The following is a 22,285-nucleotide window of genomic DNA, read 5'->3' on the forward strand; positions in this document are numbered from 1 at the left end:
AGTAAAAATGAACCAGATACAAATTATCTCTGGCTCTGGTTCCTTGTTTTCCTTTCAATTAGTTTTTATGTTTTATAGTTACAAAACATAATAGTGCCAACAAGGAAGTCTTAAATGAACCCGTGACAACTGCCTACCTGTTGAAGCACAGCAAGATGTTAAAATTAAACAAAAAAGCACCATGAGAAATAGTGAAGTAAAAAAAAAAGCAGCACAAGCTTCTTCAAGAGACAGACACAGTCAAGTTAAAAAAGGCAGAAAATGAGCACTGGGTGATAATCATAAATAAGAAAAAAAGCAGGCATGGCTAGCTACATTGGAAAGATAGGCACGTTCGATTGCACAAAAGAAAGCCGGATATTGTATACTGAGTGAATTGAGGTCTATTTTGAAGCAAATGAAATAGCCAATGAAAAGCAAGTGCTAGCTTTGCCAAGTGCATTGGTGTTAAACACATACAATTTACTTAGAAGTTTGGCTGCTCCAACCAAACCAGCAGAAATGAGCTTTACTGATAATGTGAAAGTAATGCAGGAACATTTTGAACCAAAACCATGTTGACTGCAGAACACCTTAGGTTTCATAAGCAGAATCAAAAGGAAGGGGAGCCCATTTTAGCTTGCGTGGTCGAATTGAAGAAATTGTCCGAGCATTGAGAGTTCAGTGATGAGTCTGTGGAACCTTACAAGAAAGCATTCAAAAACAGCTCCTAGCTGAAGCACAACTCATGTTTAAAAGAGCAGTTGAAATCGCTGTATCAATGGAAACAGCAGACAGACACAATGGAGTTTACAGTCAGGAATGAACGTGAGTGTGAACAGGATTGCAATGTCTAATCAAAAACCTACCGGCCAAACAAATTGCGTTACTCTTCTGGCAAGAGTTCACGTGTACCAGACCAATGCAGGTTTAAAGGTGAAAGTTGCAGAAACTGCAACAAAGTAGGACACATACAAAGAGCAGGTTGGGCAGACAAAAATAAATGGACTACACGGGACAGAGAAAAAGCTAAAGAGTCAAGTTGCAGTTCTAAAAAGAGCATTAATTTGCATGCTGTTGATGAAAAATCTGATAATGATTAGAGTGACATAGGACTGAGCTCAATCACAAACAAGAGAAAAACTGCAGATGCCGGAAATCTAAGCAACACACAGAAAATGCTGGAGGAACTTGGCAGCCCAGGCAGCATCATTGGAAAAGAGAACAGTCAACATTTCTAGCCAAGGCTCTTCTGCAGGACTCTACAGTTGATGTTTCGGGCTGAGACCCTTCCACAGGACCTGTGGAATGGTCTTGGCCCAAAACATCGACTGTACTCTTTTCCATAGATGCTGCCTGGCCTACTGAGTGTGTGTTGCCAGGACTGGGTAACCTTGAGATTTACAATATGGAAACTAACAAGAGACAAGCAATGTGGCTTACACCAGAAGTGAATGGCAAATTAATTAAAATTTAGACACTGGCTCAGCTGTTTCAGTCATTCCACAAAATGAGTTTGAGCAGTATACTGAACTGCAGCCTGCAGATATCCAACTAAAAACTTATACTGGAGAAAAGATAACTCCTGTAGGAATGGCATTCGTAACAGTGAAATACAATATCCAACAAGCCACACTGGGTTTGTATGTGGTAACAGCAGGCGGGCCAGCATTGTGTGGATGTGATTTGCTGAGACAACTATAACTTGATTGGAGATCCATTCACCACTTGCATGCCACATCCCCTACAATAGCGTCAACTGAAAGCAAATTAAGATACTGGATGATGCCACAGCAGTGTTCAAGAATGACATTGGAAAACACAAACATACTAATGGTAAAATAGTGTTAAGTAAAAATGCCACATCCAAATTTTGCAAAGCCCATATGGTTCCTTATACCATCCATGATAAAGTAGGAAGTGAGCTAGATTGCATGGAGGCTGAAAGAACTCTTTCCAAGGTTGAGTGGAGCCCATGGGCAAATTCGGTGGTCCCAGTAGCCAAGAAGGATGGGTCTGTCAGGATCTGTGGTGATTTTAAGGTCACCATCAACCCAGTACTGAAAGTAGATCAATGCCTTCTGCCCAGGATAGAGGATATCTTTGCAGATCTTTTTGGAGGAGAGAAATACTTCAGAAAAGTGGAATTAACTGAGGCCTACCTAGAGATAAGAGATGGAAGAAGAGTCCAAAGTGTTTCTCACCAGAAACACTCACAAAGAGTTATATTGCTATAATAGGCTTATTTTTGGAGAAGCATCTGCACCTGCAGTAAGCAATGGACCAGGTACTGCATGACTGCCCAAGCACTCAATGTTACCTGGATGACATCATTGATACCAGTAAAAATGACAAGGAACATCTCCAAAATCTCAATTTAGTTTTGAAAAGACCAGAAGATTGTGGGCTCAGAACACCATGCAACAAGTGCGACTTCATTAAACCAAGCATTACTTACTATAGTCACAACATTGACATACAAGTTTTACACATGTGTACTAAGAAAATGCAAGCAGTCGTTAATGCCCCAAGGCCAAATTATGTCTCCCTTTTAGGATCTGTCAATTACTATAACAGGTTTCTGCCAAACCTGGCTACTGTGCTCCACCCTTAAACCCATTACTGCAGATCGGGAAGAAATGACAATGAACAAGACAGTGTGAGGTGTCTTCTAAAGCACAAAGGAAATAGTGACATCAGACACATGGTCCAGTGAAGCTTGCCTGTGCCACTTCACCTTTGCAGTCATGTTACATGTTACGAGTGATGGAAGTGAACTCCCCATAGCCTTTGCATCATGTTCCCTTACCGCTGCAGAGAAAAATTACACGCAGATTGACAAAGAGGCCTTGAGTCTGCTTTGTGATGTAAAACATTTCAACCAGTATTTGTATGGGAGAGGGTTTACCCTCATTACTGATCATCAACCACTAGTGCCAATTTTCAATCCACAGAGGGTGTTTCACTAACAGCAACAGCACAAATGCAGAGATGGGCTCTGTTTCTCAGAGGAGACAATTACAAGATTGCATTCAAGAGGACGACTAATCATGGAAATGCTGACTGGTTGTCCTGTTTGCTCTTGGAAAAAGAAATGCCTGAAAAATTTACAAAAGAGGACACTCCTCTGGATGTATTCTCCCTAATGCAAATTGAAAAACTCCCTATTATGGCAGAGATGATTGAAAGGGAAACCAGGAGAGACCAGACACTGTCTCAGGTCTACATGACCAACCAAAATGGATGGAATGTGTAGCAGAAACTCCAGTTTGCCATTTTTACCAACACTGAGGTGAACCTGCCCTTATGTGGGGATTCAATTGTTGTTGTGCCATCCAAGTTGAGAGCTAGTTTTGTGGAGCTACATGTGAGTTATATAGGCATGTACAAAATGAAAGTTTTGGCTCAAAGTTATGTTTGGTGGCCTGGGATAGGTCAGCATATCGAACAGCTTGACATGCACTGTCTGGGGAGCCAAGGTGCCCAAAGCAGCACCTTTCTATTCCTGAGAATGGTCTGCATTGTCCTGGCAGAGGATTCATCTAGATTTTGTCAGACCATTCATGGGCACAAATTTCTTGATAACAGTGGATGCAGCTACAAAAGTAGTATTTCTAATAGCCTCCACTAGAGCCTCACACACAGTTGATGTGTTGAGAAGCACCTTCTCAAGGACTGGTGTTCTAGAACACAGTCAGTAACAATGGACTACAGTTTGTTGTGGAACAGTTTCAGACTTTTTAAAAATGAATGGAATAAGACATAGTACGTCTGCACCATACAGCCTGACTACAAATGGCCTGGTGGAAAGGTTCGCCCAGAGTACAAAGAACACACTGTGAGCAATGTCAGCAGAATACACTACACTAACACTGAATCACAAGCTTGCCAATTTCCTTCCTGCATATTGTGATGAAACACTCTCCACAACCAACAATTCATCAGCTATGCTATTCCTAATTTGTCCCTTGTGTTCATGCTTGGACTTCCTCAAGCTGAATCTCAGAAGGAGTATGCAGGGCAAACAGCTGAGAAAAACTGAGGGCATCTCAAAGAAGGAGGTTTGTTGTTTCACTCCTGGCAAGGGACCACAGAGGTGATCTAGTGGGTACTTGGCAAGACTAAAGATAGAACTGGACCACAGTCCTACTGTGAATCTGATGTTATATCAATCAGTTGAGGACAGCAGAGTCAATTTTTAAAAGAAAAGCTGTCCGGAGCCATCAGAACCACTTATTGCAGTCCAAGAGTCAATTCCTACAAACATCATGAAGGAGGCTCCAGAACCCGAGATTGTTTCACAGCCAGAAGTCTCACCTGCCAAGCAAGTCAGGAAAGACATTATCCCAGAAGAGTAAGAAAGCCTCCACAGTGATTAAATTTTAGACTTGAATGGGACAATTTAAAATCTACCATGCTGTGGTTTGTTTGATTGATTAAGCATTCTTGTTTGCTTAAATAATTCATTATAGGTTATATGTAAAAGTATGTGAATGGCATACATCATCATGCCACCACATCATAGGTGCACGATTCACTAAAGTAAAAATAAACTAGACACAAATTAACCCCGGCTTTGGCTCCTTGTTTATCTTTCAATTATTTTTTATGTTTTGGAGTTACAAAACCTTACAGGCTATGATGCCTAAAATACAGGAAGATTTTCTTGAGGATTATTAATGGACAAGATTACAGAATTAGTAAGGTGAGGGATTGATGGGAATTATTTTATAAACTTTTGGTTCTTAGACGTCCTCAGTCCTGCTAGTAGTCATACCACTAATGAACCTGATGATACAGCCAATTGTCCAAATTACAAGATCCTGGTTAAGAATAAATAGAATTGAATAAAATAATGAGCATTTTAAAATTATGGTATGCATTGATCAAGTGCCAAGATAGTCAGCAAGCAAAGAGATAAAAGATGTATAAGACTTGATGTTAGTAGGGCACAAGCTGCAGTGTTTTGCATTATTTCCAAGATGGAGTAAATGCCAGATTTTTCAAGAAAAAAAGCATAGGTTAGGGTTTCAAAAGCAGATAAGCTTAACAGGAAATAGAGACAAGCAATGTTATTTACAAACGTGTGTGTGTGTGTGTGTGTGTGTGTGTGTGTGTGTGTGTGTGTATGTGTATATATATATGGGGTGTCAGGGAGGGGTAGCACCTCTGGTGGGGTAACATGTCACGTCCTTTTCAAGCAACACACATCAAAGTTGCTGGTGAACGCAGCAGGCCAGGCAGCATCTGTAGGAAGAGGTGCAGTCAACGTTTCAGGCCAAGACCCTTCGTCAGGACTAACTGAAGGAAGAGTGAGTAAGGGATTTGAAAGTTGGAGGCAGTTTCAAGGCAGTTAGTCCACCTTTGGTCCCCACCTGGCACTCAGCTCTCACAGTGGCTCCCCGTAACTATTTGCATGCGACAGCGGCCACACCCTGGGCAATGGCTTCGACAAGCCGGCTAAACCAGGTGAGGGTAGCTGACGGGTCTCAAACCCTCGGTGAGATAGGGAGTTGTCTATCCCAGCATGTGAAGACAGACTCCGGCGGATTGAGCGGACGAGACCTATGGAAGGACCAACGGTCAAGAAGGCGGTCTCTGCAAGCGTCGTGGAACGTGTAGAGCAGGACAAGACACAGAAGACGTCCTGGTCATCCACTGCGCCTAGTCCCATCTCCAGCCGTCTCGACTCTGTCTTGCCACTGGATCCAGATGGGAATTGGGAAGAGAGAGTGAGGCTGACGCTGCGCAACTTTCCCTCACTTAAATCCATGTCATGCGCTAGTCTCGACACCATCAATAATGGTGTCGAGGTCCTCATCAACGTACCTATGAGTGATATATAATTAGCAATGAAGTAAAGATGTTGGTAGTGGGGAGGGAATAGGTCAAAGTAAATTTAAGGAAGAAACCTGCAACAGATGTAGGTATACTTGTTGGGAAGGCAGTTTGATGACAGAAGTGAAGTAGTTAAAAGGACAATTTGAGCCATCTTCAGCATATATGTAGAATGCAACACTGGATTATTCCTAAGATGCACAGCTTTTAGAATATGAAGGTTGGAGGTAGCAGGCAACAAGATTACACCAGAAGGTATAAAACAACAAAAATGCATTTTGTTAGCATGCTCCTTTCATTATTAGAAATGAAAGCACCTGTATTTTATGACAAAGTTTAAATTCCATGAAGCAGCACCCAAAGAAGCATGCAGTACTTTGCATTCACAGTCTGTGAAACATCACTGGCAAGTTGTATATTCTCAACCCAATGGGCAGTAAAAATCGGCAATTTTGCTACGGGATAAATTTCCAGACAAAACATATTTCTGGAGTCACATGTAGATGTTGAATAGGCAGGAACGTTAGATATTCATGTATGGCAATTCAGTACCTTTGTGTTCATCATTAATGATATAAGTATTTTTAAAAATTCTAGATTTGTTTCACATTTCATTTGTACCCTTATCAGTAATAATGGGATTTGAATTCACGCCTCAGGTTTGAATACCTAGGCCACTAGTTACTACACCAATATTAACTTATTCACTATGCTATTACACCCTCTGTAGGTTATAATGAATTTAACTGTGCCCCACAGTGTGGAAAATCATGAGAAAGTGCAGACTACTTGAAGAGATGAAGAAAACAAAGGCAAGACAAAAATTGAAAACAGTATTATTATAGGTGAATGAATAGCTGTAATTATACTGGCATAATAATAGCTTAAACACTTTCAAGAATACACCAAGTCAGCAATGTTTTAGCAGCAGCCAAGACAAAGCCGGCTTAAAGGTGCAAACCTTTGTGCAAACAATATCATTATCAGTGTAGTTTCAAATAATCAAGTGCAGCAAAAATGTACAAGTAGACATCTTTGTTACATAGAATTATAATAAGTGATTATTAAAAGCAAATACAGACAGATTGAAGGAGCCAGATTTCTAACTATACCATTGGACTTAATTCAGCTTTCATACCTCAAATTGGGGCCAGTTCATAGACATTCCTGGACCATGTGTATTTCTGAACCACTTAAGGTCTTCTTCAGAATCTGCTGAATTAATTGCATGCTCCAATTCTTGATATATAGCTGTATAGCTTTGAAAGCAAAAAAGTTTGTCAAAGGAACAAATATTTATAACATACCAATTATTAGAAATTAGAATCTCTAAGCATACTTACATCTTACACCACCATGATGTTAGTGTGAAAGCTATTCTATCCCTTGCTCCTGTTTATCTTTCAGTACTACCTCCATATTCGAATAATTTTCTAGTTACTTTCATTTATGTAGAATTGACATAATTATTTTTAAACTGGAGGAGAATATCAATTTACAATTAAAGTTCAGGTTTATATAACTCCCCTATTTAGAGCTGGACAAGTATAAGGAACATGAATCAAGACTTATTATTAAAATGCACTTTCAAAAAGCAAGGCAGATTTACTTATGCAGTTAAGGAATGAAAAATCTCTCTTCCAAGCTGTTAACTTCATATTCCAAACAAGATCACACCAAAATCTTTTTATCATTGGCCTTTTATTCAGCACACTTCAATTGCTGTAAAGGGTCTATTTCTATCAGTTATGTCCCAGCCCTTCACAATTTGGACACCTTTATCAAATTGACAAATCACATTGTTTAGCCCTTGTTTATAAAGGAGTCAACCTTGTGGGAATGTAGGAAATCCAGCTGGCAGAAAAAATATCAGAAATATAAAGTTATCTCTCCAATCAGTCTCGCAACTCTTGTTGAATATATCCAATTAACCTTTTATCCTACCACAGCTCCAAAATAACATTTGCTAGAGCACAAATAACATGCCTCTAACACGAACAAAATAATTCTTTCTTCTCCTTGACCAGTCTTGAACCTTTGATATCATTAACCACACCAACTCTTCTTCTTACAAAGCTGGGTAGAACACATTTAGCAGCTTTTTTTCATTTTGTAGTGTAGGCAGCGAGTCACCCACATGACCTCTCCTTCCATCCCCTACCTCTGTCATCCACTAAAGAGCTATCCATGGCAACCTCTTATTTCCTATTTACAAGCTGTCCGTCAGGAAAGCTTTCCAAACACGGCAAGTTCTACATCTTCATTTACAACACTAAAATACACCTTAACACCACCCCTGCTGATTCTTCTGTCTGCTTTTATCAAACATCCTATGGCAGATATGCTGAAATTTTCTCCAATATACCGTATATCAGGAAAGCCAAAACCACTGCCTTTAGTCTATCCCAAACTTCCCCAAAAAAGTCTCCATTTCTCAACCTGACAACTATAAAACTAGGCCAGATTTTGGGCATTTTGACCTTCAGATGAGCCACAGTCACATAACCCTCACTAAAACTATCTACTTTAAACTCTATAAAATTGTTTGCCTTTCACCTACAGATCTGCTGTTACTTGACATATGACAACACAAATCATTCCTGAAGCCTCCCTTTTCTAGCCACAGTGAACAAAATTTAAATTCACACATCCTAATTCCTTAACCTCTTCTTCTTTACAAATCACCTTAGTGGGCAGTCCCATATAAACTCTTAATAGACTAATAGTGTCTAATTTTCTGCTCATATGACTTCTCTCTTTCATTCCAACTTCACCATTCTTACTAACTGTGAAATGCTTTGAAACAATATTCCTTCAGTAACTTTTAGTGGTCACTTAAAATGCCACCTCAATTTATTTGGAATTTAATTGAGCTGGTATTTTAAGTTCTTCAGTTCTATTTCATACCAAGCATATTTTAATCCTTACCTGGTGGCAGATAGGTCAAGATGCTGTTTAACCCCCAAAAGGACCTCTTGAAAGAAATCTAATCGTTTTTTTTCAAACTGTTGACATTGATCAAAAACTTGTTCCATATTTTCCATATATTGCGGTGTACATTTATTTAACTCTTCCAGACTTTTGTCATACTTTTCCTTTGTCTAGAAGATATGAAATCAATTGAGAAAGGCAGATCCGTTGATATTTCATAAGCTAATCAGTGTAATTTGTGAAATACACAAGTAGGACTAAATGAAATTACTAGTTTGCAGTATTTACATATTTCTATTAAAATGCACATAGTTATATTTTGAGAAAGCTTTTATTATTTAACATTGAGAATGAGAGAATGAACTGTATATTTCACTGCCCAAATTAGATTATTCAATTTTACATCTCTGTTTAATAGTCATTCCAGTCAATGTTATGATTATTGTAGCTTCAACAGATAGACCAGGTGTGGCAAACCTTTTTGAGAGAGCATGCCCAAACTGTCAGCGGTTCAATGGTTCCATTTCGTATCAGAGATGTATACAACATACAACCTGAAATTCTTGCTCTCCGTAGAGTTGACGTGAGAGTGAATTCTCTCACGTCATGTTAATTTTGAGAGAGATCATTGATTAATGAATTAGTAACAATAATTATGGACCCTTTTAAAAAAAGGAAAAATGAGAGCCATTGCTTATTTACGGTATTGTTTTTCTATGAATAAAAGTGTAAGAGAGACAGACTGAAATAAGTGAAGCATTTAGAAAACCTGCTCAAAATTATTAATATTAATCTTTTAAAAGACGATGGAAAAAGTAACAATTTCTAAATAGTATTGTTATTTCACTCAAATATAACACAAGAAATGTGAATGTGAAATTATAAGATTTGGTGCATTTTCATAAAATATCAGGTAAATTAAACACTTTACTCAGTGAGACTTCTGTTGTTGCAGTAACAATGACAAATATTTAAAAGTTGGTTGTTTTAAGACCTATGCATGTAGCATTAATTTCATCAGTAAGTCTACTTCTATAACTAGACAACCAAGTTCATCACTGAAAATAAGAACTCACATGAATATTCATGGAGGTGCTAAACTACATAAGGTAGTCACTGAATATCTAGTGTTTATTCACAAATGACAAAAGAAAAAAATATAAGCAGAGCAAAGCCAATACCAACTGGCTCAACATTTACTATCAGATGTGTACATTAAATCTGCGAGGATTTCAAAACGTACCATCCAACATAACATGTTTTCACAACAGTCTAGCTGGCACCAAGCTGGTGTGAGGTGATAACAACTCCTCCTCACTGACAATCAATACTGGTGCACCTCAGGGGTGTGTGCTTAGCCCACTGCTCTACTCTCTCTATACCCATGACTGTGTGACTAGGCATAACTCAAATACCATCTATAAATTTGCTGATGATACAACCATTGTTGGCAGAATCTCAGGTGGTGACGAGGGGGCGTACAGGAGCAAGATATGCCAACTAGTGGAGAGGTGTCACAGCAACAACCTGGCACTCAATGTCACTAAGATGAAAGAGCTGATTGTGGGCTTCAGGAAGGGTAAGATGAAGGAACACATACCAATCCTCGTAGAGGGATTAGAAGTGGAGAGAGTGATCAGTTTCAAGTTCCTGGGTGTCAAGATCTCTGAAAATCTAACCTGGTCGCAACATATTGATGCAGTTATATATAGAAGGCAAGACAGTGACTATGCTTCATTCGGAGTTTGAAGAGATTTGGTATGCCAACAAATACACTCAAAAACTTCTATAGATGTACCATGGAGAACATTCTGACTGCATCACTGTCTGGTATGGAGGGGCTACTGCACAGGATTGAAAGAAGCTGCAGAGGGTTTGAATTTAGTTGGCTCCATCTTGAGTACTAGCCTACAAAGTACCCGGGACATCTTCAAGGAGCTGTGTCTCAAGAAGAGTGTGTCCATTATTAAGGACCTCCGGAACCCAGGGCATCCCCTTTTCTCGCTGTTGCCATTGGGTAGGATGTACAGAAGCGTGAAGGCACATACTGAGTGATTCAGAAACAGCTTCTTCCCCTCTGCCATCCAATTCCTAAATGGACATTGAACCCTTGGACACTACTTCACTTTTTAAATATAGAGTGTTTCTGATTTTTTGCACAATTTTTAATCTATTCAATATATGTATACTGCAATTTAGTTATTATAATCATTATTTTGTTTTTTTTCTTCTATATTATATATTGCATTGAACTGCTGCTGCTAAGTTAGCAAATTTCACATCACATGCTGGTGATAATTAACCTGATTCTGATTCCTGTGAAAACATCTCATTGCTCTTAGGTTCTAAAAAAATATCATTTGATGCTGCATCTGGCAGTAAAGATAATCATTATGTATCTTTTTATTATGTTTGGGTTTAATGAATTCAGGGGCTGCATTGCATGCCACATGCCAACAAATGTTTTTTTGAACATGTCATGTTGGGCATGTGTGCTTTGGTTCACCATCCCTGACTTGTGTGGGCCAAATTTATGTAAATTATTTCCTTTACCACCTAATTTCTCTCTTATGCAGTAAGAACAATGAGTCACTTTTATTCATACTCATAGTCCTGGCACATATTGCCTCCAATTCTGGAACAGATTAAACTAAAGGACTGTGTTGAAGGAATTGGAAGAGAACAGCTGTTAAATGTGAGTTGGTAAGTACAATGAGGTCAAACTGACACTCAATTGCATTGCCAAGTACATACTATGGAATTTGAACCACAAATGTCTGGTGTGATTGGGATAGAAGCTTTCCTTCCCTTAAAAGGATCTTGGAAGCAGTTTTACATGACCATAAGTCATCATATTTGTTGAATTCAATTTTATAACACATGCCTCAAAATCATCATAGAAGTAACAAGGCAAAGTGATATTAAATAAACACCAAGTATATTCCTGCATGTACTTCTTTTTAAGACTGGCCATCGGCGCTTATATATCATTGAGGGAGATTTTGTAGAGTTGACTAAATTGGGATTAAGTGAACATAGTCTGATTCCTTGTCAATACTGTTTTATACTATGTATACGAACTTACTATTTGACTGAATCTTGAATATCAGTTGTAAGGCAGCTTTACCTTTTGAACATCTTGCTTAGATTTATCAACTTTTTCCTGCAATTTCTTCATCTGTTCTGCACTTGCGTTTGAATCTGACCGACTGTTTGATTCCCTGGATATTGCTAATTTCTCTTCTTTACAAGCTGCATGATAGGCTTTCTTGGCAGCTTCCACCTTATAGAAGAAAATAAAGTTGTTTGGCTGTCAGGAAACTTTCTTTTCTTAAGGATACATTTAACAAACACCAGTAATAAATTGTAGCACTTGTCAAATCAAGACTGATGTTTCACAACACTGCAGCATTTTAATACATCCATATTATAATGACAAAACTAGAATTACACAGCATTTGAAGCAACAGTGTTTGCTCCAAACATGCTCCTGCCCTCCATATATTTTATCTTTATCCAATATATCTTGTTATGGGAAGTGTCTCTTTAAAAGTTTTTTATTCCTTTAAATTCATATTATAACTAAGAGTCGATGCAAAGTGCTTTCAATGTGCATTGACATCACCATTAAAAATCAAACTTATTCAAAGGCAAATCAAACCAAATAGCAAAGGCTCATGGAGAATCATGGTGACCGTCCTTAAGGTCATGATGTAAGGTAAGTTCTGCTCTGCATTGATCTTAAACCCGTGATGTCTGGATCTCAAAAGAATGGACAAGGAACTTGTTACTGGTTCTCTATTAATTTCACTTAGAAACAGTACAATTTGAAGTGGAATATTTTTCATTGTAATCAGATATGAGAAAAATCTTTCTTCCCTGCCCCCCCCCCCCCCCCACCTCCACTTTTAGTTTCCCCCAAAGTCTGAATTTTGGAAATTTGCTTCAAATGTACTGTCCAGAATACCTCTGGAGAAATTTGTACATTACCAATATTAATCAATTTATTTTGACGGATCTGCTTCTCCCTACCTCTTTCAGCTTTTTGGCCCATGGCTTCTGTGCTTTACGGAATCCATCATCTGTCTCTTTGGTTTCTTTGAAGCCTGCCATCATTTGTTTGTGGTAGGCTTCCTTCTGCCAATTCTTGATCTTTTCAAAGTCTTCATTCATCAATGTACTCTTGACCTCCAGATGCAGCTCACTGACTTTTTCTGCCTCAGTCATTAATGATACCCAAGCTTTTTCCAAAGAACCATATTGTGGACCTGCAAAGATGACACCAATCAATAAACCTGTTTGAACACTTATATGAGCCAATTTGCAAAATATTAACAGCTGTCAACAACCATCTTATCTTCAATTTTATCAAAAACAAATATTGAAACATTCAAGAGATAATTCAGGATTTGAATAGAAAGGACAAAATATGTTCTAGAGAAGGGTCAAATCATTGTGAATTTCTACTTTAAAAGCATGTATTTTTTGATACACAGAGTGGCAACACAATTCAGTTATATTAATAAAGTTCAAAGTAAATTTATTATCAAAGTACATAAGTGTCACAATATACAATCCTGAGATTTGTTTTTTTTGTGGGCATACACAGTAAATCCAAGAAAAACAAGAATCAATGAAAGACCACACTCAACAGGACGGACAAACAGTCAATATGCAAAAGAGAACAAACTGCACATCTACAAAGAAAAAAATAAGCAATATTGAGAACATGAGATGAAGAGTCCTTGAAAGTGATTCCATAGGTTGTGGGAACAGTTCAATGATGGGGCAAGTGAAATTATCCCCTCTGGCTCAAGAGCCTGTTGGCTGGGGGGTAATAACTGTTCCTGAACCTGGTAGTGTGGGTCCTGAGGCTCCTGTACCTTCTTCCTGATGGCAGCAGCGAAAAGAGAGCATGGTCTACATGGCTGGGTCCTTGATAATGGATGTTGCTTTCCTGTGACAGCGCTCCATGTAGATATGCTCAACGGTGGGGAGGGCTTTACCTGTGATAGACTAGGCCATATCCACTACTTTATGTAGGATTTTCCATTCAATGGCATTGGTGTTTCTCTATCAGGCCATGATGCAACCAGTCAATATATTCCCCAACCTTAAATAATAAGGTTGGAAATAGGCTTATCTCCACCTGTGTGCAACTTGATTCAAAATTACTGAGTTAAAGACCTATAGAGTCTTCATTGGTTTCTTAAATTAAAGGTTTCAGTATTTTTTAATGCTGATAAGTGGCAGTTATGCAGAATTATGTAGAATTATGCAGTGCAGAGTCTTTCAATTTCAGCCTGAGCGAGTGATTGATTTGCAAGTAGCCTGAACCAGTACAAAAGGTTACAGTTTTGGATGTCACTCGGGCGAACATAATGCTATTAAATAGTAATTGTTATATAATCACAATCTTAAACCACACAATTGACTAAGTACTAGTTTTGAATGGTTGGTGAAAAAAACAACAGAAATAAAACTAGGTTTATTGTCACTGAGATGTCATGAAACTTCTTGTTTTGCGGCAGCGGTACACAGGAAGACCTAAACATCACTATAAGTTACAAAATAAATAAATGGTGCAAAAGATGAACAAGATAGTGTTCATGAACCATTCAGAAGTCTGATGGAAGGGAAGAAGCTGTTTTTCAGATGTTGAATGTGGGTCTTTGGGCTCCTGTACCTCCTCCCCAATTGTAGTGATGGAAAATGTGCCTGTCCCAGATGGTGAGGGCCTTTAATGGTGGGTACCACCTTCTTCAGGCATTGCCTCTTGATAATCTCCTCGATAGTAGGGAGGGTTGTGGCTGTGATGTAACTGGTTGAATCTACAATCTTCTGCAGTCTCTTGTGATCTTGTGCATTGGAACTGCTATACGAGGCCATGATGCAACCAACCAGAATGCTCTCCACTGTACATCTGCAGAAATTTGCAAGAGTCTTTGGTGACATTCTGTACCAAATCTCCTCAAACTCCTAATGAAGTAGAGCCACTGGTGTGACTTCTTTACGACTGCATCAATTTGTTGGGTGCAGGAAAGATCCTTTCAGATGTTGATGTCCAGAAACTTAAAACTGCTCATACTTTCCACCACTGACTCCTCAATTAGGACTGGTGTGTGTGTTTCCCCAGTTTCTCTTCCTGAAGTCCACAATCTAATCCTTGAATTTGAGGTTGTTGTTGCGACATAACTCAACCAGCTGATCTACCTCACTCATGTACATCTCCTCATCACCATCTGAAATTCTGCCAACATTAGTGCTGTCATTGGTGAATTTATAGATAGCATTAGAGCTGTGCCACACTATCATGAGAGAGTAGAACAGTGGGCTAAGCACTCATCATTGAGGTGAGCCTGTGTTGATTGTCAACAAGGAGATGGTATTAATAACCTGCACTGACTGTGGTCCCCTGATAAGGAAGTGGAGGATCCAGTTGCAGAGGGAGGTACAGAGGCCCAAGATTTGAAGTTTGTTGATTAGTAGTGTGGGGATAGTGGCGCTGAATGCCAAGCTGTAATTAATAAATAGCAATTTGACGTATGTTTTACTCATCTAGCTGCTCCAAAGCTGTGTGGAGAACTAGTAAGATGGCATCTTGTTGAGATTGTGAGATGTTTTGACTTTTTAACTTCTTAACAATATAATTATAAATGCAACCATAGAATATAGTTTTTGCATTCATTTTACACAGGAAGTTGAAGATTAGTAACATAAAATTTAAGCAATACAAGTTTTTCTTTACAACAAAATGTTGTATGATCTGTTAAGTTTCAATATTGTGAATGGTGCAAGCAAATTCTTCAGTCTAGCAAAGAGTTCAAACATTAGTGAAACAGTTTAATAAACTGAATTTAAAAGAAAGCAGAGAGTAAAGTAGTCCCAAAGACTGAACAGTAGCCATTACAGGAAGTCTTTCATGCTGAACATTGCATTCTCCAGCTCTAACAAAGTTGTAGGAGATACTTAACATGTTGCAGCTTTCCCTTCAGCACCTCTACATCACTCCTGTAATCGTGTGCTCATTTCCACCCCTTTGTAACTGAAAAGTGGCACAGTGTGGAGAAAGATGGCACAATGGTACAGGAATCAGTGCTACTACCTCACAGTTCAGGCAATGTGGGTTCATTCTGGATCTAAGCAGTATCTGTGTAGAGTTTACATCTTTTCCCTATGACAGGACTTCTGGTTTCCTTCCACATCCCAAAGACGCGCGATAGGTTAACTGGATACAATATATTATCCCCAGTGTAGATAAGTGGTCAAAGAATCAAAGGGAGTTGATGGGATTGTGAGAGAGGATTTTCAGGATCACAGGGAGACAAAAGAGAGAACAAGACTGATGGAATTACTCTGCTAGGACCAAGTGTGGACAAAATGGGTTGAATGGCCTCTGTCTGTGTGGTAATAAGCAGGCAGGTAGAAAAAGAGAAGGAACAGAAGAAACATGGCATAGCTGTCCTCAGAGAATGGAGTTTTTTTTTACTAGATCGAAAGTAGTACAGCTTGGGTTCTATGTACTGCAAAGAACTGAACTCACTGAAACCATTTGCACAGCTTCCAATGAGTCAGAATTCTGTGCACATTTGATACAGACTTCCATCAATTCCCATTGATGCCTGAAGCAGCAACTGATTATAAATTTGATCAACACGGAATCACCTGGTTAAAAACCCAAAGGTAATAGAGTACTCATTTTTTTTCTTAAAGAGATAGAGATTTTGTTAACAAATTTTTTAAAATTCTGAAGTGCAAGGGTGATCAGCCAGATGTCATGGTACACATAGGTACCAATGACATAGGAAGAAAGAGTAAGGAGGTCCTGGAGAGTGAGTATAGAGAGCTTGGTAAGAAGTTAAAAAGGACCTCGAGGGTGGTAATCTCAGGAATGCTACCTGTGCCACGTGCCAGTGAGGGTAAGAATAGGATGCTCTGGCGGATGAACATGTGGCGGGAGAACTGCTGTAGGGGCAGGGTTTCAGATTTCAGGATCATTGAGACCTCTTCTGGGGCAGGTGGGACCTGTACAAGAGAGACGGGTTACACCTGAACTACAAGGGGACCAATATCCTTGCAGGGAGGTTTGTTAGTGCTTTTGGGGAGGGTTTAAACTAGATATACAGGGGGATGGGAACCAGAGTGCCAGAGCAGATAGTGGAGCGGGGGTGAAAATAAATTATGTTAAAAGTTCATGCAAAGTCACAAATAGAAGAGTTGTGTGTGGTGGCAATAACCTTCTGAGGCGTGCCTATTTCAATGCAAAGAGTATTGTGGGGAAGGCTGACGAGCTGAGGGCATGGATTGACACATGGAATTACGACATTATAGCCATTAGTGAAATTTGGCTGCAGGAGGGGCAGGACTGGCAGCTTAATGTTCCAGGGTTCTGATGTTTCAGACGTGATAGAGGCAGAGGAATGAAGGGTGGGGGGGGGGTGGCATTGCTAGTCAGGGAAAATGTTACAGCAATGATCAGGCAGGACCGATTAGAGGGCTTGTCTACCGAGGCCATATGGGTGGAGCTGAGAAACAGGAAAGGTACGACCACATCAATGGGGTTGTATTATAGACCACCAAATAGTCAGCGAGAATTGGAGGAGCAAATCTGCAGAGAGATAGCAGACAACTACAGGAAACATAAAGTTGTGATAGTAGGGGATTTTAATTTTCCACATATTGATTGGGATCCCCATACTGCTAAAGGCCTAGATGGGTTAGAGTTTGTAAAATGTGTTCATGAAAGTTTTCTAAATCAATATATATGCAATATTAGATCTCCTATTAGGAAACGAGTTGGGACAGGTGACAGAAGTGTGTGTAGGGGAACACTTTGGTTCCAGTGATCGTAACACCGTTAGTTTCAACTTGATCATGGATAAAGATAGATCTGGTCCTTGGGTTGAGGTTCTAAACTGGAAAAAGGCCAAATTTGAAGAAATGAAAAAGGATCTAAAAAGCGTGGATTGGGACAGGTTGTTCTCTGGCAAGAATGAGATTGGTAAATGGAAGGCCTTCAAAGGAGGAATTTTGAGAGTGCAGAGTTTGTATGTTCCTGTCAGGATTACAGGCAAAGTAAATAAGAATAAGGAACCTTGGTTCTCAAGGGGTATTGGAACTCTGATAAAGAAGAAGAGAGAGATGTATGACATGTATAGGAAACAGGGAGCAAATAAGGTGCTTGAGGAGTATAAAAAGTGCAAAAAATTACTTAAGAAAGAAATTAGGAGGGCTAAAGGAAGACATGAGGTTGCTTTAGCAGTCAAGGTGAAGGATAATCCAAAGAGTTTCTACAGGTATATTAAGAGCAAAATGATAGTAAGGGATAAAACTGGTCCGCTTGAAAATCAGAGTGGTCGGCTATGTATGGAACCAAAAGAAATGGGGGAGATCTTTAAATGGGTTGTTTGCATCTATATTTACTAAGGAAACTGGCATGGAGTCAATGGAAATAAGGCAAACAAGTAGTGAGGTCATGGAATCTATGCAGATTGAGGAGGATGAGGCGCTTGCTATCTTGAGGCAAATCAGAGTAGATAAATCCCCAGGACCTGACAGGGTATTCCCTCGGACCTTGAAGGAGACTAGTGTTGAAATTGCAGGGACCCTGGCAGATATATTTAAAATGCCGGTATCTTCGGGTGAGGTACTGGAGGATTGGAGGATAGCTCATGTTGTTCTGTTATTTAAAAAAGGCTCTAAAAGTAATCCAGGAAATTATAGGCCGGTAAGTTTGACGTCAGTAGTAGGTAAATTATTGGAAGGAGTACTGAGAGATAGGATCTACAAGTATTTGGATAGACAGGGACTTATTAGGGAGAGTCAACATGGCTTTGTGCGTGGTAGGTCATGTTTAACCAATCTATGAGAGTTTTTCGAGAAGGTTACCAGGAAAGTGGATGAAGGGAAGGCAATGGATGTTGTCTACATGTACTTCAGTAAGGCCTTTGACAAGGTCCCATATGGGAGGTTAGTTAGGAAGATTCAGTCACTAGGTATACATGGAGAGGTAGTAAATTGGATTAGACATTGGCTCAATGGAAGAAGCCAGAGAGTGGTAGTGGAGGATTACTTCTCTGAGTGGAGGCCTGTGACTAGTGGTGTGCCACAGGGATCAGTGCTGGGTCCATTGTTATTTGTCATCTATATCAATGATCTGGATGATAATGTGGTAAATTGGATCAGCAAATTTGCTGTTGATACAAAGATTGGAGGTGTAGTGGACAGTGAGGAAGGTTTTCAAAGCTTGCAGAGGGATTTGGACCAGCTGGAAAAATGAGCTGAAAAATGGCAGATGGAGTTTAATACAGACAAGTGTGAGGTATTGCACTTTGGAAGGACAAACCAAGGTAGAACATACAAGGTAAATGGTAAGGCACTGAGGAGTGCAGTAGAACAGAGGGATCTGGGAATACAGATACAAAATTCCCTAAAAGTGGGGTCACAAGTAAATAGGGTTGTAAAGAGAGCTTTTGGTACGTTGGCCTTTATAAATCAAAGTACTGAGTATAAGAGTTGGAATGTTATGGTGAGGTTGTATAAGGCATTGGTGAGGCCGAATCTGGAGTATTGTGTACAGTTTTGGTCACCAAATTACAGGAAGGATACTAAGAAGGTTGAAAGAGTGCAGAGAAGGTTTACAAGGATGTTGCCGGGACTTGAGAAACTGAGTTACAGAGAGAGGTTGAATAGGTTAGGACTTTATTCCCTGGAGCGTAGAAGAATGAGGGGAGATTTGATAGAGGTATATAAAATTATGATGGGTATCGATAGAGTGAATGCAAGCAGGCTTTTTCCACTGAGGCTAAGGGAGAAAAAATCCAGAGGACATAGGTTAAGGGTGAAGGAGGAAAAGTTTAAAGGGAACATTGGGGGGGGTGCTTCTTCACACAGAGAGTGGTGGGAGTGCGGAATAAGCTGCCAGATGAAGTGGTAAATGTGGGCTCACTTTTAACATTTAAGAAAAACTTGGACAGGTACATGGATGAGAGGTGTATGGAGGGATATGGTCCAGGTACAGGTCAGTGGGACTAGGGACAAAAATGGTTCGGCACAGCCAAGAAGGGCCAAAAGGCCTGTTTCTGTTCTGTAATGTTCTGTGGTTCTAAATTTAAAAATGTTAATTTTTATTTACGTTAAATGCCTGCTGGTTAATTGACCAGCCCAACTTTCTGCACTGTTTCAGCTAATTGCATGGTTTAGCCCAATTTATACTAATATAAATAAGCTTCAAAAATAAATCTTCATCCAAGAAATATGAAAATACTATTGAAAATACAAATAAAATTCTTTCTATTCCTCCCAATGGAAATGATGATAAATTGGGAATTCTATATTTACCTTTCTCCAATAGCTGTTTCCATCTCTTGGCCCATTCCGTAAGCTGTTGAGCATAACCCTTCTCTATACGAGCTCGTTCATGGAGGCAATTCATAAGGTCATTACAGAGTCTGTGGCCATCATCGATGCGCTTTACAGAGCGCTTATAGTTTCCAATCTATAGACAGCAAGGGGCAAAATAAAAGAATATTGTTATTAACAAAGTTTCTGTGCAAATTATGTGAATACATTTAACACTTTAAAGGTAAAACAAAGCACAAGGAATGCTCAGATTGTCAGGCAGCATCTGTGGAGAGTGTTTCTCTCTCTCTCTCTCTCTCCCCCCCTCTCTGAGTTTTAACATAGACTCATATCACAGATGCTGCCCAACCTGCAGTAGTAACAATTTGCCTCTGAATCAGAAGGCTGTAGAAACATGCCTCATTAGTGTAGTACTGGGAAAATACTGTTAATAAGGTCTCACCTTTACTTAGAGTTATAGAGCTAATCAGTATGTTAATAGTCCCTTTGGTCCAACTGGCTCATGTCAACTAAGATGCTCCATCCAAGCTTGTCCAATTTGCCAGTATTTGGCCCATAACCTGCTAAACCTGTTTACCTATCCAACTTGAAGCAATAAACCAACATTCACACCTGGTTTTACATATGAACATAACAGATTCAATTTCATTTATGAGTAAGGGAATTCTGTATCTTATAGCCAGCTATTCCAAAACAAACTAAACCATCTGATTGGCTTAGCTGTTCATGAAATTTTCAGCACAATATACCTGTTCTTTAAATTTGCAACGGGCAAATGAGGACTAAAGCCAATTCTATTTCATTTTGGGAGAAGCACTTTAATAATATTTTGAATGTAGTAAGAAGTGTCAGTCTATTACAAATGAACATGACAGAAGATTTTCATAATAAATTTTATATCAATTTACTTTAAACCTCGTTTTATAAAACCATTCACTTTACATGAATGCAAATTATAAGTGAAACTTGCTTCTGAATAACTGCAGATGCTGGATATCTAAAATAAAATCTAAGTGCTGGAATTGTTTATTAGTTCAGCAATAATATAGAGAACTAAAGAGTTAATGTTTCAGGTCTGTGACCTTTCAGAACCGAAGTCAGAAAATAAGTATGTTTTAAGTTGTGGGCTGGGTGAGAGGGAGGGAGAGAGAGGAGAATAAATTGGAATGTCTGTGATAGGATAGACAGAAATGCTCCCAGGAACACAATGCTTTCAGAGCTGTCTAGTGATCCACCTCTCACAAATTCAGCACCTAAAATTGTAAGGAGACAAATCACAACAGTTGGAACATTGAGGCAAGAAAAAATGCTAGCAATACCCAGATCAAGCAGAGAGAGAAACAAGAAATTAATGTTACAGGTGGATGATCTTAAATTCAACAATTATATTAGTGACTTTAAGCATGTGATTTTATTTTTCCATCCAACTCTGACTACTTTTCTTTGGCCTCCCTAGCTATTCCAAGGAAGCCCAAAATAAATTCAAGGAACACAACTTAATTTTCCATCAAGTTTTGTTGCAGCACTAAGGACTCATCATTGATTTCAGCAGTTTCAGATAGCCAACTTTTCTTGCTCATGCCAGAACATTAACTCTAAGGTCATCCATCTATATGACTAATTCAATTTATTAAAAACAAATTGCAGTGAGCTAAAGCATAGAAATAAGCCATTTGCCCAAATAAATTTGCACCATCAACTGCTGTATTCATACAATTATAATGCCGGCAAGTTATTTTTTTTTGTCTGTTTATTTATTTAGAGATACAGCACAGGAACACACCCTTCTGGCTCAATGATCGACGCCACCCAATTACACCCATGTGGCCAACTAACCTACTAACCCGTTCATCTTTGGAATGTGGAAGGAAACTGGAGCACCCGAAGGAAACCCATGCAGTCACACAGAAACATCTCCTTACAGATAGCAGTGAAATTGTACCCGAGTTGCTGGTGCTTAATAGCATTGTGCTAACTGCTACACTACAGTGCCACCCTTCTAAATCCCATTTCTAATTGCCCTCAAACAACTATGAACCAGCCCCGATAGCATTTTATTACCTCATGATGTTAACTTTGTTTCTCTCTCCACAAGATGCTGCCTAACTTGCTGTATATTTCTAACCTTTCTATTTTTCCCTAGATGTAATGCTGACTAAAATGTGCAGGTCAATAT

At 39.2% G+C, this 22,285-nt stretch overlaps 1 protein-coding gene across 7 annotated transcripts in view; it reads right to left on the reverse strand.

Annotated features, from left to right (window-relative positions):
* Window positions 1-22,285, reverse strand: part of LOC140202643 (protein kinase C and casein kinase substrate in neurons protein 2-like) — a 105,954-nt gene that overhangs the window by 22,001 nt on the left and 61,668 nt on the right. For all 7 annotated transcript variants that reach the window (XM_072267743.1, XM_072267736.1, XM_072267739.1 and 4 more), the window contains exons 3-7: window positions 20,089-20,245; window positions 12,781-13,016; window positions 11,876-12,031; window positions 8,746-8,918; window positions 6,956-7,076 (exon numbers count right to left, since the gene is read on the reverse strand). In XM_072267743.1, coding sequence (XP_072123844.1) covers window positions 6,956-7,076; window positions 8,746-8,918; window positions 11,876-12,031; window positions 12,781-13,016; window positions 20,089-20,245 — 843 coding nt within the window. The remainder of the gene's footprint in view (window positions 1-6,955; window positions 7,077-8,745; window positions 8,919-11,875; window positions 12,032-12,780; window positions 13,017-20,088; window positions 20,246-22,285) is intronic.

Source organism: Mobula birostris, chromosome 9 (assembly GCF_030028105.1).
Source record: "Mobula birostris isolate sMobBir1 chromosome 9, sMobBir1.hap1, whole genome shotgun sequence".
Classification (NCBI taxonomy): Eukaryota; Metazoa; Chordata; class Chondrichthyes; order Myliobatiformes; family Myliobatidae; genus Mobula; species Mobula birostris.